This window comes from Python bivittatus, unplaced genomic scaffold, assembly GCF_059951505.1.
Source record: "Python bivittatus isolate LINGU-HERP-01145 unplaced genomic scaffold, Pbiv_v1 ctg000180_np1212, whole genome shotgun sequence".
NCBI lineage: Eukaryota > Metazoa > Chordata > Lepidosauria > Squamata > Pythonidae > Python > Python bivittatus.
The window spans coordinates 3700938-3724526 of record NW_028277047.1 but is presented as its reverse complement, the minus strand read 5'-3'; the positions used below and the strand labels follow the sequence as shown (position 1 = coordinate 3724526).

At 49.1% G+C, this 23589-nt stretch overlaps 2 protein-coding genes across 6 annotated transcripts; one reads left to right on the top strand and one right to left on the bottom strand.

Annotated features, from left to right (window-relative positions):
* Positions 1–64: 64 nt before the first annotated feature.
* On the top strand, positions 65–12092 carry NR1I3 (nuclear receptor subfamily 1 group I member 3). Of its 4 annotated transcripts, none has more exons than XM_015887732.3 (10): positions 74–247; positions 1244–1310; positions 1920–2097; positions 2759–2889; positions 4680–4873; positions 5940–6154; positions 6717–6862; positions 8552–8668; positions 9453–9558; positions 10072–12092. In XM_015887732.3, the coding sequence occupies exons 3-10, from the start codon at positions 1949–1951 to the stop codon at positions 10208–10210; spliced, it is 1197 nt and encodes a 398-aa protein (XP_015743218.2). In that variant the 5' UTR covers positions 74–247; positions 1244–1310; positions 1920–1948; the 3' UTR covers positions 10211–12092. The 4 variants fall into 4 exon arrangements, with proteins under 4 accessions (XP_087993445.1, XP_025021128.2, XP_015743218.2 ...); XM_088137318.1 differs by lacking the exon at positions 74–247 and adding an exon at positions 259–747; XM_025165360.2 differs by lacking the exon at positions 8552–8668 and having other exon boundaries at positions 73–247.
* Positions 12093–13506: 1414 nt separating this feature from the next.
* On the bottom strand, positions 13507–23173 carry TOMM40L (translocase of outer mitochondrial membrane 40 like). Of its 2 annotated transcripts, none has more exons than XM_025165357.2 (9): positions 22597–23173; positions 22090–22157; positions 20773–20865; positions 19285–19410; positions 18625–18730; positions 17640–17762; positions 15564–15640; positions 14753–14855; positions 13507–14234 (listed from the first exon to the last, which is right to left on the bottom strand). In XM_025165357.2, the coding sequence occupies exons 1-9, from the start codon at positions 22700–22702 to the stop codon at positions 14095–14097; spliced, it is 942 nt and encodes a 313-aa protein (XP_025021125.1). In that variant the 5' UTR covers positions 22703–23173; the 3' UTR covers positions 13507–14094. The 2 variants fall into 2 exon arrangements, with proteins under 2 accessions (XP_025021125.1, XP_015743217.1); XM_015887731.2 differs by having other exon boundaries at positions 19285–19386; positions 22597–23172.
* Positions 23174–23589: the final 416 nt, after the last annotated feature.

Here is a 23589-nt window from a genome sequence, read left to right as displayed (position 1 = left end):
CCTTCCCTTCCCTCCCCACCAACCCTCCGCCCGCGGGCCGGCAGCCACCGTCCTCTCCTGCCCGCTCCAAGGGCAAAGTACAACGGTGCCCTCTCTTATCAAATCAAATTATTCTGGATCCTTCCCCCCCACCCCGGAGATCCAAAAGTCACTGGGGAAAAGAACAAGCGGGCTGTCGGGGTGCTAGGAAGAACGACAGTCGCCCCTCGCACACTCCGACGTCCATCGAGCACTGCAGGTCAACCAGGTAAGAAGGGAAACCGAGGCGGGGCAAGAGAAAAGTCACTGTCTCCACAGTCCGGGGGTGGCAGAAGAAAACAGGACCGATCCACACTAGATTTCACATCTGGGGCAAAACGGCGATCGGAGATTTTGCCCTTATGGGGAAGAAGATAGGGGGCTGGGGGTGCTTTGAACTAGAGGGGATCTGCGGTTTCCCAGCGTGGATTTCGGATTTTCGATCATTGAAGCCTGGTGGCCGCTTTTGAAATGCCACCACCGTCGATGCCTCGTCTTCCCGGCCAAAGACGCACACACTCGGGGACGTGTTTTCCCAGCCGCCACTCAGGATCCACGTAGAAAGCAAGAGATCTGGGGTGGGGTGGGGGTGACGTCACCCCCACCTGGGGGATTTGGGGGGCAGGAGGAAAGGGGAGGGTTATCGAGAGGGGAGCAGTTGTGCAACGCACACTCGGCACGACCTCTTGTTCGATCTCCCTCGCTCTGTACATTGGGAACAATGCCCAGGTTGGTACCGATGAGATTTTCTACCTTTAAATAACTTCCAGGTAGGATTAGTGTTATTGTGGGTTGCACAATCCAGATGTTGAGGCTGGATTTGGCCTTTTTATCCACCCATCGAGTCCTGCCCAAGGACCTGGGATGGCCAGATGTGGTCAGTTGATGGTGTTCAGGGTATTGTCGTAGGATATTAGCTATTATTATTATTATTATTATTATTATTTGTTATTCCGTGCCCAATTTCCTTGGAGTCCAAAACCCACGTCTTTCCTTTCTCCTCTCTCGAAGGAGAACCATGTTTGTCTACCGTAGTCCAAAAACAAAAATTAGGATTTCGGGAGCACCTTTTCCAACTAATCATGTTTAGGAAGAGGCCTCCGAGGCAGCGGGCCGCAGCTCCCCAAAGCTGGCGCCTCCGAACAAAAGGGGTGCGCCCAAAAAGGTGCCACCGAAATCTTTCCGATTCTCTTTCTCTCCCTCTCCCGTAACCTTTGCCTCCCAGGTTGCACAACCCTTGTCCTTTTACACACCCACGAAGGCGCGACTGGAAGGAGGAGCTGAACACAACAGTGAGTTGGCACAACTGGGCTTGGCTAAAACAGGGTGGGGGAGTTTGTTTATTTCTTCCCTATTTATTTCTTCGATTTTTCTCCCGCCTTTATTATTTTTGATAAATAACTCCAGGCGGTGAACATACCTCTGCACCTTCCTCCTCCTTTTTTTCTCCACAACAACAACCCTGTGAGGTGGGTTGGGCTGAGAGGGTACAGTCCAGTCATGACCTAAGTATTTTCTGCAGCAACCAGGTCCTCCCTTTTAGCCAGAAGATGGTTTGAATTCCAGAATTCCCCAGCCAGCATGTTTTAAGATGGGTGGACTTCAATTCCCAGAATGCCCCAGCCAGCATGCTGGCTGGGGCATTCTGGGAGTTGAAGTCCATCATCTTAAAGTTGCCGAGGTTGAGAAATACGGTGCTAAAAAGACTGGGGAGACTGGGTTCAAGCCCCCCTTTAGCCACAGAGGCTCCCTAGGGGGCTGTGGCCTCGCTGTTCTCTCTCAGCCAGCCTACCTCACAGGGTTGTTGTGGGGAAAAAATAGGAGCACCCACCCTCACCTTCATCTGGCCAGCAAATCCATTTCAAAAATAAAATAAAGAAGACGGGTGGGCCTTTTGAAAGTTCCCCTAGGGAATTGGCCGGTGGCCGCCATGCAGCACTTCTCGGACGGTGAGGTTAGGAGCACCTGCAGCGACCCAGACCTCGAAGGCGAGGAGAAGACCTGCGCCGTGTGTGGGGACCGAGCCAGCGGCTACCACTTCCACGTCATGACCTGCGAGGGCTGCAAAGGGTTCTTTCGGTAGGCATGAACGCCTTTCTTTCTGCCCTGGCCTTCCCCTCCTCCCTCTCCCGGCCACCATGAGGACTGGAGCCTTGCACGGTCTCCCCAGTTCAGGCCAGGCGTTCTCTCAGCAGATGCTAGGGGCCGACGAGGAAACATTTTTTAGAATCTTTCAGTACAAGAAAAGTATACAACGTTAAGAGAAAAGAATATAGAAAAGAAGGAAGGAAGGAAGGAAGGAAGGAAGGAAGGAAGGAAGGAAGGAAGGAAGGAAGGAAGGAAGGAAGGAAGGAAGGAAGGAAGGAAGGAAGAGAATTATGACTTCTGCCCTTCCTCCTGTCCAAGAGTACAGTAATTACCATCTTATTCTTTCCCCTTCCCCTTTGACCCTTTTTAATCCCAAAATCCATAAATCGTCCATTCAGTCTTTTCTTCTTTCAACCAAAAGCCCACAGAAGGCTTCCAGTCTTTTAAAAAAACATTTTTCCCTGACCCAACTCGCCAGTTTGCCATTCCCACAAGCTCCGTCAATTTTATTATCCCGTCTTCTACCACGGGTTGAGCTTTGGCATCCGAAAGCAAGGTCGGGTGCTAGTCCTCATGATTCAGGAAGATGCAGGCGCTTGCGAGTTTCTAGTCCTCAGGTCTCCTCTTCAGGTTTCCTCCCCTTGCCTTGCAGGAGGACCGTGCTCAAGGGCATCCAGTTTACTTGCCCCTTCACTCGGAGTTGCCCCATCACGAAAGCCAAGCGCCGGCAATGCCAGGCCTGTCGTTACCAGAAATGCCTCTCGGTGGGCATGAGGAAGGACAGTAAGTGATCGGGCAGGACCCTCAGACCCTGGCACCACAGCCTGGCCAAAGTTCAGCAGCTCTCTAGCCCGCTTCACACCAAACATGATTCGGTTTTGACTTCGGGGGTTTTGCACATGCAGATATTGGGGCTGGCAAACCACGGTGAAGGGGGTTCACGCCTACTGGCCTGGTCAGTAAACCGTGGTTAGCCAAAGAGAGCTGAGTGCAACGGGTGAACCCGGCTCATTATGGATGATAGAAATGTCAGGCTGAGCCATGGGTTATGGCACATAGGAACCAGGGTTATGGATTGGGGGGGTGGGCTTCCTCAGCCAGCTTCCATCGTCTCAGAGTGGATGATTGGAATTGGAGTCGGGCCCCGGCTCAGCCCCGAAATGCACTGCCGGCTGTTGGTCTGCCAGGACAGCTTTGCCGAGCCTTCCTCGCCAGATGGTCGTGAGCATGAAATCAGCAAGAGTTCACTCTTAAGAGAAAAGGCAGAACGAATAAATGGCTTTTTTCTGCCTCCCAAGGAGTTGCAGCTGTAAGAGGACCTCGCAGCAGGGTGACCTCCTTTGCCCACCCTGCCAGTGCTCTGCATCAAGGGGGAGATGGTTGGAGAGGCCCTGCAAAGCTTGGCTGGTTTCAGGAGGGGAGCCGAGGCGGGCCTGGCAGCTGCCGGCTGGCTTGGCGAGGACAGAAGATGTTGCCAGGAACGCAGCGTCAGCTCCCCTGGGAGCCCTGCGCGGCGCTGGAGGAGTCGGAGGGAGGACCGGCCCAGGCTGGCTTCCCCGCTGCATCGACCGGCTCGGCTGGGTCGGCTTTCATGCAGGGGCCAGCGAGAAAGAGAGAAAGGGAGGGAAGGAGGGAAGGAAGGGAGGAAGGAGAATTGGAGGGGATGGGGAGGGGAAGGAAGGAAGGAAAGAAGGGAGGGAGGGAGGAGAGAGAGAGAGAGAGAGAGAGAGAAAGAAAGAAAGAAAGAAAAAAAGAAAGAAAGAAAGAAAGAAAGAAAGAAAGAAAGAGGGAGAGAGGGAGGGAGGGAGGGAGGAAGGAAGGAAGGAAGGAAGGAAGGAAGGAAGGAAGGAAGGAAGGAAGGAAGGAAGGAAGGAAGGAAGGAAGGAAGGAAGGAAGGTTTCACTCCTAAAACAGAGCTCCGGTCCTGGCACGGAAGCCATCGATGTGCTCTGGAGCTTGGAATGATCTGGTAGAGGTGAAATTGGGGGCAAGCGAGACTCTGGATTTATCTTGCACCGCAGGGCATGGGGGTGGGGGGTGCGGGGAGAGAAAAGGAAGCGCAAGATGGAAGATGCGGCCACTGCAGGCGAGGAGGCGGATGAGAGATGATGCACTGCGGTCGCCTTCTGACCCGCAGCTCCAGTCCTGGGCAGGTTGCAAGGGAAGAAGGAAGACGCCAGGCGCCAGACCGCGTGCCAGGCACTCCGGGGTTGCATCTGAATATCCCACTGGGATATTCACGCTAGAAGCCCTCTCCAACCGGGACAGAGGCTGGGGGGCAAACCAATTTGAGCCAAGCAGGCTGGCGGGTCCCTAAGCAAGCTGGCTGGGTCTCTGCAAGCCGAGGAGGGAAAAGGAAAGTTGGAAATAAAAATTCCAAGAGGCCCAGTTGCTTCGAAGAAGTGGAAAGAACCAATGAAAAAGGCAAAAATAGGTTCCCGTCTTCCTTCCTAGCTGGCATGCCCGGTACGGTGTGAGAATCTGTTGGGGGTTTGTGAATCAGAGTTAAAGCAAACTCTGGTGCAGAGTTCGAATCATGATCACCGGAGCCCCAGTTCTTCTTTCTCTCCCAGTGATTATGTCAGAGGAGGTGCTCTGTGTCCGCCGAGCGCTGCGGAGGCAGAAGAAGCCCAAGGCCCCGATTCTCCCCACCGAACTGCCGGAGGAACGCAGCCTCTCTCCGGACCAAGAGCAGCTCATCGAGATCCTCACAGAAGCACACAACAAAAACTTTGATTCCACCTTCTCCCAGTTCATCCACTACCAAGTGAGCAGGAAGGAGGTGGGACAGATTAGTTTGGTTTTTTCAGAGCCTTACCTACCTTCCAAGATGGCATTCCAGGGCTCGGTTCACACAACCCCCTGAACCTGGGTCAGCCATCCAGGAGCTTCTCTTCGTCTGGGTTTCAACCGAGCCCCAGACGTGGCCGAAAGAAAAGGTGGTGAAGAGGCACGCCTGGGTGTGGAAAGTAAAATCACGCATGTGAAGACTACTTATAAATACAACCTTGCAAGTCTGAATGCGCTCCCCGCTCCCTCCCTTTATCTTCGTGAGAATTAGGGAAAGTCTGTCTCAGATGCTTTTTTGGGTTACAGTCCTGGCCCGGATTCAGTTTTCTTTTATCTGGCTGTTGTCTTGGCTGTGGCTCTTCCTCCTGTCCCTCAAGGTTGTTCCTTCTTCCCATTACAGATGGGATAGCTCCCCCGTGCCTAGCTTTCTGAGCCTAGCTTGGCCTACCTCGCAGGGTTATTGGGAATACTCTGCAGGTCATCTTGAGTTCCTGGAGGGAAGGAAGGAGTAGAAATGCAACGCATAGCCAACAATAGGCCAAAAGACTGGCTTGGAATGGACAGGAACTTTGAGTTTAGCTTGTAGATGATTGACCAAGGAGATAAAGGGCAGTTTAGGGATGATGAGAATCAGCCCAATCTATCTAGAACAGGGCTTCTCAACCTCGTCAACTTTAAGGTGTGTGGACTTCAACTCCCAGAATCCCCTGCACCCAAATTCAGATGCAGGAGAAATGAATGATTCATGGATTGTGACCGCCCAGAAGTGTCATTTGCGAAGGTCAAATGGGTGCAGAAGCCAACGTGGTCCTGGGACAGGGAAGCTGGGGATAAACGGAGGCTTTAGAAGACCCTTGTCCTGGTTGTGGCTCTTCCTCCTGTCCCTCAAGGTTGTTCCTTCTTCCCATTATCCTGAGGCTAAATTAGAGTGAGCTTATCCATAGCTTTCTGGAGAAATACCAATGGGATGGGGCTGCCCCACCCTGGGAGAAGGAGTCCCCCGTATCCTCAGCCAAGGCCTCTGATCCAGCTTCTCCCCGCAGCCTCCGGTCCGACTCTTCTTCCACAGTCCGCCAACCCGAGGCCCTCAGGAAGTCCCGTCCGCTCCTCTGTTTCTTCTGCACTCCCACGAGCACATGGAGGACAGCTCAGAGGAGGTCCTGCCTGATGTCTTCTCCACCTTGCCCTTGTTTGCTGACCTCAGCACCTTCATGATCCAGCAAGTCATCCGGTTTGCCAAGGCCATCCCGGTGTTTAGGTGAGTCGTGAGGCCGGTCCATCTCCTGGTGTCAGGTTCAGCCCAAAGAACTCCAAGAGACAATGCAAATACAGTTCTGTTGCATTTATTAGCTACAACCTCCAGAGAGAAAATCTCCCAGACAGGACCCTAGTTCCCAAGCCAGCCAGCCACAACACCGTGAATTCCTTAGGGAGGTGCCAGCCTCATCTTCTTGAACTTCCCACGCTCCTGCTGGGGGCTAAGAACACGCTTATCTCCCTGAGCCTGGCCTTCATAAGTCCATTCCATCACATCTGGCCATCTCTCACCTTCTGGTCCTCTCTTCTCTCTTGGCGAGCCCCATCTTTCCCAATCATATGGAGCTCGGTGACCAAATAGACCCATTTTTCCGGGCTCATAAGCCCCCTGAATCCTAAACTAACCAGGATGCACCCTAAGCCATAAAACAGAAAGCCACTCACCAAGATGGAAACGAGTCAAGCCAAGCGATGATATGAGGGTACCTCGTTGGATCTTCTCCTGATCTTGTGAACAGCATCCCCCAACCCCTGCCTCTCTCTCGGTCCTCCTCCCCACTTAGAAATTTGCCTATGGATGACCAGATCTCCCTTCTCAAAGGAGCCACGCTGGAGATCTGCCAGATCCAGTTCAACACTGTTTTCAACGAGGAAACTAACACGTGGAAATGTGGCCATCACTGCTACAGCATCCAAGATGGTGCCCTGGGTAAGTGGGTGGGGCTGGGAAGAGAATTCACCGTGCGCCTCTCGTGGATTCACGTGGTTGTGCATCGCACCCCTCCCTTCCCTGAAAAGGGGGGAGTTGTCGTTAGTTGCTTGTCCATTCACCCTACACGATTACTTATGGTTCACGGAAGCATTTTTAAATTTTTGATGAGAAAAGGAAGAAAATGAAACAGAGAAGAAAGTGGGGGGAAAGACAAGCAGAACAGCCAACAGCGTATTTAATTATATATGAGAAATGATTTGCTCCAGTTTTTAAACCCGCGAGGAACCCTGATCGCATGGAATCATATCCATCAGCTTTTCCATTTCTCTAGGTCATCAGCCAAAGCAAATGTGTGATCCAAGATTATAAAGACCGAATATTATAATCATTTTTGCTGCCCCCCCCCGAGTTCTACACATCCATAATTTTTCATAGAATGCTACATCTCCAAGCTGGGGGGTCTATCTTGCAAAAGGACATTTGCTTCTTTAAAGGGCATTTGCAACGCTATATTAAGAAACGTACAGATTGCAAATAAAAACAGGTCAATGATTAATTTATACCCTGCAGGACAAATGCCTCACCCCACAGTGGGCTTGATTAAAGAGGCTTGGCGAGTTTGGGGTTCACCGGGCGTTGCAAACTCAGCCTGGGAACCAGAAGCTGGAAAACAAACTATGATTGGTGGCTATGTTAGGAGAGCCCCCTCTTCTCCCCCCATGATGGGAGCTAAGGCTGGATCTGGCAGTTGAGAAATTAAGATCTGCTTTCAGTTAATTCAGGATGGGCTGGAGCATATACAATTGGCAAAAAATTGAATATAGATGTGGAAGGAAACCCTTTATGAAATGCATTTCGTTCTAGCTTTCTATGGCTAGAAAAATGGATGGATAGAACAGCATGCTAGACCAGGGTTTCTCACCCTTGGGAACTCTAAGATGTGTGAACTTCAACACCCAGAATTCCCCAGCCAGCATGGCTGGCTGGGGAATTCTGAGAGTTGAAGTCCACACATCTTAAAGTTCTCAAGGCTGAGAAAACTAAGATGCTTAAATGGTTAATTTGCAGACAGGTTCCCCAAAAGGGGTAAAAATCACACAATTCAAGCTCAAGGTCCCACACTTGCACTGATCCCTCCAGGGGTGAGCAGCGTAGAGGCCTTGCTGAACTACAACTCCCAAGAGCCTTCACTGCTCACCCAAGGCTGCTGGGAACTGGAGTCCAACAACATCTGGAGGGCTGCAGGTTGTGTAATTCTGGTTCCCACCCATGGCCCCTCTATTTAACAAAGCAATTCCCTCTTTTTCTTCCCGGGTGATCCCAGTAGCGGATTAGTATTGCAGTAAAAGCATTGGACTCCTTAAGACTTGGATCAACAGCGGTGCACATCTGGGTGGTTTTTTTTTCCAGCCCAGATAGGGTAAGCTGTAATTAATCTTTAGGACGGATTAAACAGGCATGAGACCAAGGATGGAAGAGAGATTATGGAGATATCTGGGGAGTTGCCAATGCGTAAAATTGGAGCGCCCGTTGGACGTTCGCCACAGATGTGTGTGAAAGCACCCTCCAGTGGCCAAACCTGGGTGTTTATTCCGGCAAGGGAGAAGACCAAGGTTGTCTTCAGGAACGTCCCAGCTCCCACCCTCCTTCGGATGACCTGGGTCCCCACCCCCGTTTTTCTTCCAGCCGGATTTCAGCAGGTTTATTTAGAGCCGCTGCTGAAATTCCACATCAGTTTGCGAAAGCTACGACTGCACGAAGCCGAGTATGTCCTGCTGCAGGCCCTAGCGTTGTTCTACCCAGGTGAGACCCCATTCGCAAGGGGGCAGACTCGATCCTGCTCCCCAAATTTGAGGGAGTAGATGATTCCTGCCCTGGCCGAGGGTCAGACTAGATGGCCTCTAAGGTCCTTCCCATCTTTCCGTTCGTGGTTTCCATGCATTGGGTCCCTGCCCCGGCCAGGAGGTCAGACTAGATGGCCTCTAAGACCCTTCCCACCTCTCTGTTCAAGGATTCCATGCATTGGGTCCCTGCCCCGGCCAGGAGGTCAGACTAGATGGCCTCTAAGACCCTTCCCACCTCTCTGTTCAAGGATTCCATGCATTGGGTCCCTGCCCCGGCCAGGAGGTCAGACTAGATGTCCTCTAAGGCCCTTCCCACCTTCCTGTTCAAGGATTCCATGCATTGGGTTCCTGCCCCGGCCAGGAGGTCAGACTAGATGCCCTCTAAGACCCTTCCCACCTTTCCATTCGTGGATTTCATGAATTGGGTTCCTGCCCCGGCCAGGAGGTCAGACTAGATGTCCTCTAAGGCCCTTCCCATCTTTCCATTCAAGGATTCCATGCATTGGGTTCCTGCTCTGGCCAGGGGGTCAGACCAAATGACTCTAACGGTCCTTCCCTAAAATCCCAACAAGCCTACAATGGCTTCAGCTGCTATTTCCTTCCCCTTAAAACGTTTCACTCCGTCGGGGGACACCCAGCCCTCTTTGGGTAGCCAAGGGGATCTCTCTCTGCCTGGCCAGCGAGGGAAGACGCTCCACCTCGACTCCCCCTTCTGTCTCACCCTCAAGCCTCTTGCTCTGTAGACCGCCTGGACGTTACCCAACGGGAGGAGATAGATCGGATGCAGGAGAAGATCGCCCTGACCCTGAAGAACTACATTGACCAGTGGCATCCGTTGCCCGAAGGCAGGTAAGCTGCCAACGGAGTCAGGGAAAAGCCCCCTGCAGAAACTCCAAATCGCTAAAAATCAACTCTCTTTCCAATCTGGGAAACCACCATTTCCATCGTGGGTAGATTTATGGGAGGCAGAATCCAGCCGGTCTGAAGGATCCAAGGCTGGGGGAACCAGCCTGTTCTGAAATCTCTGAAGCTTGCGTTTCCCTATTTCTTCTTGTTGCTCTGCCAGGAGTGTAAAGATTGAAAGCCAGCTCAAGCTGTTGAGTTTCTTTTTGGATCCTTCTTCGGAGGAACCCGCTGTTTAGCTTTCTTAAATCATCCGAGTAGACGTGCTTTCAGGGAATGGAAGCATGGCCTAGAAATAAGTATTTTTAAGGGGGGCCTGAATGAGAGAGGGACGTTCAGACAAGCTTTTTTCACCAACCAGAGTTGGGAAGGGGGGGAAAGGGAAACCATTCGGAAGTGAGGAGGAAGAAGGAGGAAGAAAAACGGAATAAATTGGGTATCCTCTTCTCGTCTTCTTAGGTTTCTCTACGCCAAACTTCTCCTGCTGTTGACCGAGCTTCAGACGCTGAAAGTGGAGAACACCCGCCAGATCCTTCACATCCACGACACCCAGGATCTCTCCTCCATGACCCCGCTGCTCTCAGAAATTATCAGCTAAATGTTTGGATCAGGAGAAGCCCCCGCGTCGCTTTGCAAAAGCTAGGACCCAGATACAGCAAAAAACAGGCTGGGCTAAAGTCCACCCAGCAGCTTCTACAGCTTGTCTTCTCCTGCAAGAGATTTTTTAAAAAATTGTTCTACCTCGTTTCCTGCTGGAAAATCTCCCCGTGGCGCCTTCCGGCTCTGTCCCTGTTTGAGACGGCCCTCCGGAAAAGGATGCGAGTTGGAAGATGCTTTTCCCCTTGCTCCCAAACCTGTCAAATTAGCCCCTGACCCATCCTGCAGTTGGAAAAAGGCTGTAGGGTCAAGCAGAAGGGTGAGAAGGCCATTAGAGATTGTCTAATGCCATGTTTCTCAACCTTGGCGGCTTGCAGATGTGTGAACTTCAACTCCCAGAATTCCCCAGCCAGCCATGCTGGCTGGGGAATTCTGGGAGTTGTAGTCCACCCATCTTCAAATTGCCACGGTTGAGAAACACTGGTCTACTGAAAGGCAGGACGTACGTCCGATCCTCAGCCCCAAACTCAGTTAAAGAACGCCATCCTTCAGCCGCTAGGAATTTCCACCAAATTTTTTGCTGTTTGGAAAGAAAGGAATGACACCTATTGCCAGGGGGGAAATATAGGCCATTTTTTGGAAGGGGGGGGCAAGCTCAGATGGCTGCTCTCTGCAAGATGGAGCCTTGAATCTTTCCTTACAACGAACAGCTATAATGAAATTTGGAGCTAAGGGGGAAAAAAGTGAGTCCATCTTGGAGGCTATTCTAGGGTTAATTCACCAGTCTAGGTTTCCTGCCCAGCTAAACCCATTTTTAACTCTCTCAGAGTTTTCCAACCTACCCTGTGCACATAATCCAATTATAGTAAGGTTCCTAGTTTAATCAAAGATCAGGGGATCCCAGCTCCAGCAAACTGGGTCTGACCCATCTGAGGGATCCTTTAATCCAAAATCTCAGTAAGTTACAATAGCTTCAGGACTGTCTGTACTATAGTCCATTGTTTCTCAACCTTGGCCATTTTAAGATGGGTGGACTTCAACTCCCAGAATTCCCCAGCCAGCATGGCTGGCTGGGGAATTCTGAGAGTTGAAGTCCACCCATCTTAAAATGGCCAAGGTTGAGGAACACTGCTATAGCCAATGAAGTCCATTCATTTGATTCTCAAAATGTTAAAAAGCAAAGAATTTCAGAAGGTAGCAAAAATAATTAAAATTAAAATTAAAATTAAAATTAAAATTAAAATTAAAATTAAAATTAAAATTAAAATTAAAATTAAAATTAAAATTAAAATTAAAATTGAAGGAACTTTCATTACTCCTTGCCAGCAAAAATCAGGTTTGGCAAGCAAGGAACAAAATGTGCTTTCACAACATCTAAGCATAGTCAGAGATATCACTACAAAAATCTCACAACGTAAGAGGCACCTAAAGGAGAGGCTTACACAGTGGTGTCACCGTGGGGCGGGTTTTGCTGAGGATCAGGAACTCCTCTTTGGCCCGAAGCCTAAAAACACACCAAGCCACGTGATAAAAGAGAAACGCGCTGTCTGAATCGAGCCGAAGACACAGACTCAGCTCAGGCACAAGATATTGGGGAGAAAGGACATATTAAAGAAAATAACTCTCCCAGACACAGGTACGGAGAGGAACATTGGGAGAGATTCCGGGAGAGTTCCCTGCTCAGGTTCCCACGGATCAAAAATATCCTTTTCCCCCAGCATAAAATCTCGGACTGAATTCCAGCTGCGAGACCTTGTCTCTGCACCACACCTGGCGATTTTGAAATGCAATTCTGCTAATTTTCTGGCACAAGGAGGAGGCAGGCTCTTCCCTACCCGCACTTTAATGGTTGCATTAAAAAAAACCCATGGTTTATTTTTCAACTGGGGTTTCTATCTTTCTTTTGTTCACTCAAAGCTTTCCCTGCAGGTTTATAAAATTATTATAGCTTTTTCCACACTCAAAAGTGGCAGGAAAGGAGTTTCCAATGGCTTTGCATCTATTTAGATGGGCATTTCTCAACCTCTGCAAGTTTAAGATGTGTGGACTGCTGGCTAGGGAATTCTGGGAGTTGAAGTCCACCCATGCAGGTTGGAGAACTCTGGGAGTTGAAGTCCACCCATGCGGACCGGGGAGGTCTGGGAGTTGAAGTCCACCCACGCGGGCCAGGGAGTTGAAGTCCACCCACGTGGGCTGGGGAACTCTGGGAGTTGAAGTCCACACATCTTAAACTTGCAGAGGTTGAGAAACACTGATTTAGGTCAGTGTTTTGTAGCTATCCCTCTGTACCAAGTTGTAACATGGGACAGGGAGTCCGGCTCCCAAATATTCTAAGGATTCAGAGCGATCCTAAGAGCTAGAAGTTCAAACCACTGAACACTAGATGGCAGCAAAGACTGCAAAGCATTAAGACTTTTTTCTCTTTGCTGCCTCCTAGTGACCATCCAAGTTCCTGCATCTGCAATCTGGTGGCCCTCCCGTAAGGACCACTCTCTTTGGAAGACCCTCACCTTGTCGTCCAAGAGACTCTCTATCCCAGGCAACTTTGTGGCCGTGGCCAACCCCCTGGGGAAAGCCTAGTTGCCCACCCCTGAAATTTTTAAACTTGCTCATCAGCCCCCCAAATAGGGAGGGAGGAGCATTAGAGTTGAAGGGGAACTCAAAAACAATTTGCGAAAAATTGAAAAAGCTAGGGGAAAAAATCTAGTTTCAGAACCAGGCACATTACGGGGGGAGATCAGCTCAGATGATTTTCAACGTTATCATTTTGACGGGGGGAAAGCAAGCGTGCCTCTCATCAGATGCAAACTCCCTGTGCTTCACCAAAGGGTATTTTGTGGGAATAAAACGAAAGCAGGGGTCCCGCTGAAGAAAAAGGCCTTAAGGAAAAGAACTTCATCACCCACAGACATTTTAGCCAATTCATGGGTTCCAGGAATAAATGGCACACGCTTTCGGTTTTGAGATGCGTTAGCGTTCTTCCTGAATGTCAGAGAAAACCCGCCGCTTGGACCACCTCTTCCAAAGATTGCCACCGCGATAGCAGCGTTGTTATGTACAATGCTGAATATTTTACAATATTCTTCTTCTTCTGAGTGGCTTCTGTGGATTCGTGGCTCTCTCCTCTCCCTCCCCTTCCTTCCCCCCCAGTGAATCCATAACTATAAGAAATGCACCGCGAGTGCCGATTTGCAAAGAGATAAAATGCCCGCGTTTGTCGCAGGTTAATCTTTGAGAAAGGGAGCTCCGTTTCCCTCCTCGATACCCAACAAAGGCATAAAAAAACGAGAGAAAAGGTGTGTTTGGAGGGGGTAGAAAGCCCAGCCTCTCCATCATTTTAATTCGATTCAGAGTCCCCGTTACACAGAAGCCCCAACTCTGGTTTTCGCCCGTGTCCTGAGTAAACAGAATAGCCCAGTGTCTGCCAACGGTCCAAGGCACGGCGGCTGGGTCCGAGGTCTCCAGAATTTCAGGGTCCCAACGTCACCCACACCGAGATGGCACCGATCCCTCGGCTCCGCTGGGGAATCCAGGGATCGGTGCTCTCCAAAAACGATCAAACAAGAAAAGTTTCCAGCCGCCTGGCCGGAGATCCCGTGCCCGGCTTTAACGCTGCCCTAACCCAGCAAAATCAGAGCTCCGTGCCCGTAAACGGGTGAGAAAAGGGCACCATCTCACCTGCGCGTGCTTCCTGAAGGTAGGAAGGGTGCGTGGACCCACGGAGGCTGCCGTTGCAGCGCCACATGCCTGCGGGAGGTCGCTCTGCCGTGCACGCGCATGAAGACTCTCACGTCTGTCCCGGGCTGAACTGCTCTGGCCGAGCAGCTGCTCCGCGTTTAAACCCCAACCGCCTCTTTTGCAGCGGGCCCAGGCTGAGCCAGGCTCTCAACCCACAATGATACTGAACCCACAATGGAACCGGTGTTTCCAATGGTTGAGGAAGGCGCCCAGAGCTAAGGTCACGGGCAAGGGAAGTATTCTCTTCTCCAGAACTGCCCCCACGCACCAGTTACTGTCCAGAAACCCTGAAGAAAGAAGGAGGAGGAGTTAAAATGGCAATACGGCTTCCCCCGAGTCCGTAGCCCACCTCCCATGTTCTCTACAAGCAGCCCAGATGGATCAACTTCCTTCTCCAGCCCCACCAGCTATGTTCTCTTTGCCTCTTTTGAAGGACCTTGATGTTTCAAGGCTGGTTCTGCTCAGAGAAGACCTCCAGAACCCTGGAAAGAAGTGGGAGCGTGCGATTGTGTGTTTGTACGGTCCACAGGTGTCTGATGTGGACAGGGAAGGTTGACAAGATGTTGGAAGTGCTCTCTTTGAGGTGTGGGATTCCTATCTCCTCTGGAACATTCTTGGCTCGTGAATTGCCACAATGACACCTCAGAAATGTGTAGCCGTCTTCAGAAAGGAAAAATATATTGCCTCCCCCAAGCTAAGGAGACGACTGACTTTGGCAAGCAAAATGGAAAAGACCCTCGTTCCCCAAACGAGGAAGAAAGGGTTGATGGGAAGCAGGACCTGCTGATGGTTTGATTTCACTCACCCCTGAAAATCATATTGGCTTCGGGCAGGGTGAGCTGATACCCAAAAGCAAAGCTTGTGTCCTGAAGCCGGGTGTTGGCCTCAAATTCCACTCCAACCTGAATCTGCAAAGGAGAGAAAAAAGGGAAGTCAAACTGAATAGGCCACTGGGGTCAAGGAAAAGTGGAGAAGGAGAAGGAGAAGGAGAAGGAGAAGGAGAAGGAGAAGGAGAAGGAGAAGGAGAAGGAGAAGGAGAAGGAGAAGGAGAAGGAGAAGGAGAAGGAGGAGAAGGAGAAGGAGAAGGAGAAGGAGAGGAGAAGGAGAAGGAGAAGGAGAAGGAGAAGAAGGAGAAGAAGGAGAAGGAGAAGATGGAGAAGGAGAAGATGGAGAAGGAGAAGGAGAAGATGGAGAAGGAGAAGATGGAGAAGGAGAAGGAGAAGATGGAGAAGGAGAAGATGGAGGAGGAGGAGGAGAAGGAGAAGGAGAAGGAGAAGATGGACAAGGAGAAGAAGGAGAAGGAGAAGGAGAAGGAGAAGGAGAAGGAGAAGGAGAAGGAGAAGGAGAAGGAGAAGGAGGAGAAGGAGAAGGAGAAGGAGAAGGAGAAGGAGAAGGAGAAGGAGAGGGAGAAGATGGAGAAGGAGAAGGAGATGGAGAAGATGAAGATGGAGAAGGAGAAGGAGAAGGAGAAGATGGAGGAGAAGATGGAGGAGGAGGAGGAGGAGGAGGAGAAGAGAAGATGGAGGAGAAGGAGAAGAAAGAGATGAAGGAGGAGAAGGAAATGTTGGAAAAGGAGAAGTTGGAGGAGATGGAGAAGGAACAAAGGTTCAACTCACCTGATCGTTTGCCCGGTGGTAGTAACTGGCGTGAGCCCCACCATACCCCAAATTAAGGGTGGCTATCCATTTCAGAGCTAAAAGCAAGCAGAAATATGATTAAATATATTTCTAATCCACCCTATAGATGGTGTTCCCTGGGCAGATTGCAAATAATCAAAACATTAGAAACATTGAACCATAATAAAAACAAGAAATCCTTGTCTTAGTAAATTTTGGCTACAAAGGAGTGGTTTTTTAATTGGACTCTGTCCTGATAAGCAGACCCCAGACCAAAGTCCGTTAAATCAGTAGTTTGTCTGTAAAATCAAACCCCTCCTGTCATATGAGCACTACTGATTATCACTGTTGTAATGTTCCTTGGTTTTGAGGAGGTTATTATTTTTATTATCTTATTACTGGGTTGTGATCGATGGTTTCAATCTTGCTTACATACAGTAGGACTGTAAAACACTTCAGTTAGTGGCATATCAGCCAAGTAAAATATAATAAAATAAAAATCAATCAATCAATCGATCAATCGAGGTTTTCCTGCCAGCGATGCCTTTTACGTCAATTACATATTCACATGAATGTTGGAAATTGACACAGATGTGTCACAATGTCCAACAGACATTCAGATTTAATAGACTAGCGTTTCTCAACCTTATCCATTTTAAGTTGTGTGGACTTCAATTCCCAGAGGAATTCTGGGAGTTGAAGTCCACTCATCTTAAAGTGGATAAGGTTGAGAAACACTGTAACAGACAGTCCCTCCCATCCAAATTAAATGGAGGCATTACCAGAAAACTTTAGAAAAGAGATCATCGCAGTCCAGTGCAAACATTTCAGCTCAGAAGCAAAATAAGAAAAAATGATCCAACATTTGGACCATCGGCTTGATGAGTTTTTATCTATATAAAGTGCTCGGCTGGAACAGAAAGCCACGATGGGAACACAAGAAAAAAAACAAGGAATAAAGAAAAACGTGGATTGTGATAAACCTGTTCTGTTTTAACATAGCAGGAGACGCTCTTGATGTCTCATCATCAATAGGATTTCTACCCACGTACCCCTGATTCTTTTTATATAGATACATATACGTGTGTGCGTTTGTGTGTGTATAATTAAATTCATTTTTAAAAGAATAGAAACAATACAAATGTTGAAATAGAAAAATAAGTAAAAAAAAAGTAAGATGTGAAGAAAAAAAGTGCACAGAAAGGAAGAGAGAAGAGAGAAAAAGAGAAGAAAAGAGAAGAAAAGAGAGGAAAATAAAAAGTTATAAAGCAACTTCTGATCTTAACAGTAGCCACAAGTACATTTCTATTCTACCCTCTCTAAGGTGACAACATCATTTCCTTCTTTTCGCAGTCCACCCTTTCTAATCATTAACCCCATCAATCTCAAGTTCATTTTTTTTTCAGCCAAAAAACCCTACGAGTTTTCCAGTCACTAATAAATTCTCTAATCAAACAAGTCCGTTCGGCCAGTTCTGTCCTCTGCACCAGCCATTCCTCCGTTCCAAACATCCCGGCTTCTTGATCTATCAATGACGTGGCCATCGATCCATCCAAAGTTCATCTCCACTCTTCAGCTGAACTTAAATATTTGATTTTGGATGAAGTCGTCATTTCGGAGTAGGGCAGACATCACGGCTCGTTCTTTTTCCCTCTCTCTTTCTTTTCCTGGTTTCCCATTCATCCTTCTCCCGAAAAGTCACGCACCTTTCCTTTGAAAACTGCCTTTGGAAAGAGGTGCGAGAAAATGTGTGTTTTGCCCTGAAATGTGCACTTAAATGGTTTAAGTTTTTTACTTGTAAGCTGCCTTCAGTCACGTATACAGTGAGATGGGCGGTGTATAAATTTGATTAATAAATAAAATAAATCAGTTTAGGCTCGTGGGCGTCTTCCCGTTCTTGTTACCGTTCTTTTTGAGAGTGGTGTAGCACATTTTTAGAGCGCATAAGGCTTACAAACCGGATATCCTTGGCTGTATCAACTGGAAAATCCAGAAACTGTCCTCTGATGGCCTCTGGACACCTCTGGATTGGGGACAATCCGATTCTCCCTCCAAAGCGTTATAAAAGGAACTCACCGGTGTATTTCCCAGCCAGAGTGACAATTGCACCTTCTTCTCCGGCCCGTCGGTGATACACCAATTCACCCCCTAGAACCAACCGTGAAGTCACGCTCTGGAGGAAGTGTGCAACGACGATGACTGTATGGAAGAAAACACGGCCAAGGATCCGTTAACGATGGTAGGGCTGGCCCCTTTGCCCAACGTGACCCCTACAGTCACCGTCCCCAGGTTGCAAACGGATGAACATCCATTCAGTTGTATCGTTTAGCACAGTGTTTCTCAAACTCAGTAACTTTAAGACGGGTGGACTTCAACTCCCAGAATTCCCCAGCCAGCATGGCTGGCTGGGGAATTCTGGGAGTTGAAGTCCACCCATCTTAAAGTTACTGAGTTTGAGAAACACTGTGCTAAACAATAAAACTGAATGGATGTTCATCCATTTGCTTGCTTGATGCTGCTAAACATGGCTGGCTGGGGAATTCTGGGAGTTGAAGTCCACCCGTCTTAAAGTTACTGAGTTTGAGAAACACTGTGCTAAACAATAAAACTGAATGGATGTTCATCCATTTGCTTGCTTGATGCTGCTAAACATGGCTGGCTGGGGAATTCTGGGAGTTGAAGTCCACCCGTCTTAAAGTTACCGCGTTTGAGAAACGCTGGTTTAGCAGCCCAGTTTAGCAGCATCAAGCAAGCTTGGGCCCCCTTTGCTTAAATTTCTCTCTGTCCCATCTTATACGAAACAAAATCAAAGCGGGTTTATTCTGATCTCTTTCTCACCCTCCCTTCACACTCTGGACTGTGTAATCTCTTCTTCAACTCTTTCCCCCATGGCTCTTTCACACCTTCCCCAAGGTCACATCTAAAGTCTTTTATATCAGGACAACTCACACTTCCACGGGAGCTACAGAAACTAACCCGTAAAGAAAGAAATTAAGGGACCTAAACTGGGGGACAGATGCTTAAACCTGCCAACGGTTGCCCGCCTGGCACGTTCACTCACCCGATTCGCTGATCAGATCGGGGTTGCCCAAAGTCAGGGTGGCCGTATAGTCGTCCCCACGATATTCGGTATCGAACTGCCAAGTCGTGAATTTGGCCTGTTGAGTCTGAAACAGGTTGAAGCAGTCAGGAAATGCCTTTTTAAAAGGAAATTCCTAACCCACTTCTCAGAGCTCAGCCTGGGCTGTTCAGAATTCAAGGGGGGGAGATGGGGGGGGGGGAAACAGGACTGCAATAGGATAGCTCCATCTTGTAAAAAAAAAAAAAAAATCACCCATGCAGAAATCTAGCATGTCAAGGGAGAGACTCCCTAGTTTTCTACATGCAGGGAAATCCCTTCTTTAAAGAATTTGAAATGAGCTGGAATCTGCATTATCCCAAGTCATACATATTTATTCCATAATCATTGATTATGTTATATTGATTCCCAATCTGGGTCTCTATTTGCTTTGGTGTGCAATTTTTTTGTTTAACCTGCCAATTTTCCAGCCTCCAAGCTGCAGCTTTGGGCTTCAAATGTGCATCATCTTTACAACGGTCCTGCGAGGTAGCCCAGCGCTGCTCCAGAGGGACGGGGGGGCGGCACACCTTTGTCGGCCGATTTGAGAAGGTCAAGATCCTGTCTTGAATCCAGACCAATGCGCGGGGAGAGACATTGTACCTGAAAAACTGCTTTGGTGCGTATCCGCTCCGCTAAAAGATGGAGAACTTGGGCACTGAGGCTCCCGACGTTGTTAATATCGCCAGTAAGGGTGGGGAAAGCCTGGGAAGGAACCAGGAAAGGGGACTGGATGAATTAAAAAAAAAAAAATGTACAAAACTCTTAGAACCCTACAATTTCAGCCAAAATTTCACTGCCGTTCCGAGAAACTTTCAATTATTAACTGTTCTAGGGCCTGGAACTATTGACTGTTTCTGGCAGAACGAAGGTCACGTTTGCACCTTCTACGAATCTGGAGTGAGGTTTGCACACTTTCAAAGTACACAAACGTTTGGCTTCAGGACTGGCTTAGCGTGCTGCAGGAACCCTGCCCGTGGGGGCTTATGTGCTAAACATGGTGAAACAGGGTTTTGTGCAATGGGGAAAGCCAACCAATGGTTGAAAGAGGGGGGAGGAGGAAAACAAACTCAGTTAAGGTGGTCTTGGGGAGGGTGAATTTTGAGAAATATTACAAAGGGTTCATCGGTTTGGGTTGGGATGATCTGGGGCACTGGAAAGGCCCTCTGCCTGTCCTCAGAGGCACGCCTGCCGTGGTTAGCTCGAGCCTTCTGCATGTTCTCAGAGGCACTCCTCCCATCTCAATTCGGAGCGGAGGTTTGAAAAACCACCCATACTCCACCCCCATCGTCTCTGCCACTGCCTTCTCTTCTTCATGCTAAGCTCCCCCTTCTCTTTCCATAAACCTAACAGATCTGGGCTGCAAGACTTGGGGGAATCACTAGGTGGGAGCAACACCACTTTTTCCCTCCCCATCTCTCTTCGCTGCCATCTAGAGAATCTTTGCAATTTTGGTGCCCAGAGATCACAGCCCTATTATTTGCATGGGAAAAGCAGTTGCCCTTTTTTACCACATTTAAAAAGAAAAAAAAGGGGGGGACCCTTAGGAATTTTGCTTAGGGGAGGGGAAGGAACTTTTTCCAGCCTCAAAGAACTGTAAACCATTGTCTGACCTTTGGAATTGATCCTTGGGGAGGAGATAAACCAGGGTTTCCCAACTTGGCAACTTTTAAGACCTGTGGACTTCAACTCCCAGGATTCCCCAGCCAGCCATGAAGTTGAAGTCCACAGGTCTTAAAGTTGCCAAGGTTGGGAAACACTGAGATCACCCATAATTTGCAGCTACCCCTTAACCAGAATTTTCTTATTGCTGCTCTAGCAAGGTTTAAATGGGTGTGAAAATGAAGTCTAAATGGATCTCGCCGTTTCTCAAACCACTGTTCTTCAGATCGTCCTTATGCTGACGTTGCACACCTCAATCCTTCCAGATCCAAAGGCAGAACGAAGACCTGGTTAACTCACCGGATCCCACCTGCTGTCCCTGGAGCGACTCCCAAACCCGCCCACTTCTGACTTGGGAATGAGGAGCAAAGGACAATTTCAGTTCCATCTCGTCTGCCTGGATGTAGCAAGAAATCTGCTTTCGCTCACCTCGGCAGGACTCAGCTGCTGATCTCCCACGTAGGTTGCATTGAGGTGGTAACTCGAGTGGCCAATTGTGCTCATGTGAACGGTGTGGGTCACCTGGAAGGAAACCAGTGATGGCTGCTTTAAATTAGGATCGGAAAGATCTGAAAAGATGCAGCCTCTTGCTGGTGGAGGCGAGAGAAAAACAAAGGAGTGACGCTATTTTCATTATTCCTTTGATTTTGAACCTGAAGGATTTTGATCCTTAGGAATGTAGCATTGGTGGGAGTCAAAAAGGGTGGGAGCTGGGAGGCTGTGCTATCCCACAGGGGGTCCAATCGCTGGAATGGGCTCTCCCCTCGAAATGACTATTATTGCTGCTTTTAGGGGAACAGAATACAGGTAGTCCTCGCTTTACGACCACAATAACGACCAGAACACTGGTTGTTAACCAAGTCACACCCGATTTTACAAGCTTTTTTGCAGTGGTCATTAAGCGAATCACCATCGCTGTTAAGCAAATCACGCAGCTCCCCATTGATTTTGCTTGTCAGAAGCTGGCTGGGAAGGTCGCAGATAGCGATCACGTGACCCCAGGACACTGCAACCATCGTAAGTGTGAGTTGGTTGCCAAGTGCCCGGATTGTAATCACATGACCGCGGTGGTGCTGCGACGGTCGTAACTTCGGGCACTGGTTGTAAGTCACCTTTTTAGCACCGTTGTAACTTTGAACGGTCACTAAACGAATGGTTGTTAAGCAAGGACTATCTGTAGTCCCTGACCATTCATTTGAGTGCTGTGAAGCTAGCAGTGTTGTTGCTGACTAGCAGTCCATAAAAGCAATCAAGAACATTTTGGGACCATCAGACTGACAACCGGTGGTCGACTTCTGGAATGGCTGTTCCAAAATGCTGAACAAGTTTGAGACATTATTTTTGAAGACAGCAGTAGGTGAGCATTCAGCTCCCAAATTCACTCTTTTCCATCAATTTCCCCCCCCCCCGCAAACGTTCAGAGGGAAAGGGTCATTTTTCCATTGATGCAACACGGTTATATTTCTCTAAAAAGTCAAACTGTGGTTACTTTAACACGGTTTTACCACATTAACCCAGAAAAGTGGTGTCAAACTCATTGAACTCTAAACCAATTATGTACGAGGCATCTTAGCCTAATGTTTGTTTGCTTGCTAGATTTCTCTCCCATCTTTCCTTCGGAAGCCCTGGATGGGGGACATAGCACTCCTTCCTTCCATTATTCCACATCACACCCACCCTGCGAGGTAGGCGAACACATTATGGAAACCCAGCCAAAGTTTGGTTCCTAGAAGCAAGGATACCCACCTGGAAATGGCTACTCAGGTATTTATTAATTATCAGCTTGACTCCTTCCATTTGTTGGGGGAAAACATCTGAAATGGAAATAGGGTGAGAAAGAGAATGCCGTTTACAAACAAGAAGCAGCACCAGGAACAGAAAAACAAAACCCACTTTGTAATGCTCAAGGTAATTGCCAGCAAGCTGTTAAAATAATACTATTGGAAAACATAAGATTCAGCAATTTCCCCCCAAATCCAACAAGGATGTTTCTCCATACGCAAGATTTTCATCCCAGCACAGAAATTCTCCCAAATATACCCAATTGGGCTAGGAAACAAATATGCGACGCAACAAGTCACAGGTTGCCTAATCATGGTTAGTCATATCACACACCAGAGCTGAGGCACACACCCAACCATGGCTCAGACACCATGCAAAGTGCGAATGCAGGGGGTCTGCAACTAGCAGCCCTCGTGCCAAATCCGGCCAAGGAGCAAAATCTGTGAATAGGTGAGCAAAAAAGGCATTTACCTTTGCATTTTCGGTGGAGTTCATCAAAGCTACCCGGATTGGAAAGTCCTTCTGCTCGGCGAGCCCCTTTTCGTGGGCCGGGGAAGGGGGTTAATATATTCCCCATGGCCCCTTTACAACACACTACATAGCAAGAGCTTGGCCCATCAGCCTCTCGTTTCCTAGCCTCGATTAAAAGAAAGGATGAAACGGCTGTGTTGCTTCACACCAGGAGCCCGGGGGGAAAACAAATCCTTTTTCAGACATGATGCAAAAAACCCCTAAAACTCCAAACTTTGCAGAAACTGTGACGCCTTCGCTTGCTCGGACATTTGCTTTGAGAAAGCGGGGGGAGGCGAAGGCGTGTTTCGAGGGCTCAGGTGAAAAGCAGGGATGGAGACCCCACAATCAATAATGCATGGGGGGGAATGGGGGTAGCCGGACAACCCCTTTTCAGAAGGAGAAGGGCAGATCGCGGGAAATGTCTGGAGAGGGGGAAAGGAGGGGGAAAAAAGGGCGTCAGCCCTGCCCAGCCCCCTCCTCCTCCGTGATCTTGATGGGGGCGGCCATCTTGCCCGCCCCACTTCCCCCCCCCGCCCTCTTTTAGGAAGCGATTTGTCGCTGGGCGACTCAATCAATCTCCCGCTTCGGGGGCCGTCTCCGCAAAGGACGAGCCCGCCCTGCCGGGGAGGAGCGGAAGACGGACTCGGCGGCGATTGGGCAACAATGTAGCAATCCGCTTCCTTTCTCCCCCTCCCGAGCGCTTTGATCTCTCCCCCGCTTCCCTTTCACGCGGCTCGTGATTGGCCACGGAGGTTGCGGGAACGTTCTGTTTCCTTTTTCAACGTTCCAAAGCCGCGGCGCGCGCTCCTCTGGACGCGGAGGCCTCCCCGGCTGTAAACGGAGGAAAAGGAATCCGGATTAAGGGCGAGGCTGCCCTTCGTGTTTGCTGATGAATCAGCACCAGGGGTCTCCCCCCCCGGGTTTCCTTCCGAATAAACCAGTTTTAAGTTT

What these genes read in the sequence shown, in the direction of transcription:
- TOMM40L (XM_025165357.2), bottom strand. Translation starts at nt 22,702, where the DNA reads ATGGGGAATATATTAACCCCCTTCCCCGGCCCACGAAAAGGGGCTCGC. An exon ending in ACCTGAGTAGCCATTTCCAG is followed by an intron (nt 20,866 to 22,089) that starts GTGGGTATCCTT and finishes GTTTCCTTCCAG; the next exon opens with GTGACCCACACCGTTCACAT. An exon ending in ACCACCGGGCAAACGATCAG is followed by an intron (nt 14,856 to 15,563) that starts GTGAGTTGAACC and finishes TCTCCTTTGCAG; the next exon opens with ATTCAGGTTGGAGTGGAATT.
- NR1I3 (XM_015887732.3), top strand. Translation starts at nt 1,949, where the DNA reads ATGCAGCACTTCTCGGACGGTGAGGTTAGGAGCACCTGCAGCGACCCA. An exon ending in AAGGCCATCCCGGTGTTTAG is followed by an intron (nt 6,155 to 6,716) that starts GTGAGTCGTGAG and finishes CTCCCCACTTAG; the next exon opens with AAATTTGCCTATGGATGACC. An exon ending in CCTAGCGTTGTTCTACCCAG is followed by an intron (nt 8,669 to 9,452) that starts GTGAGACCCCAT and finishes CTTGCTCTGTAG; the next exon opens with ACCGCCTGGACGTTACCCAA.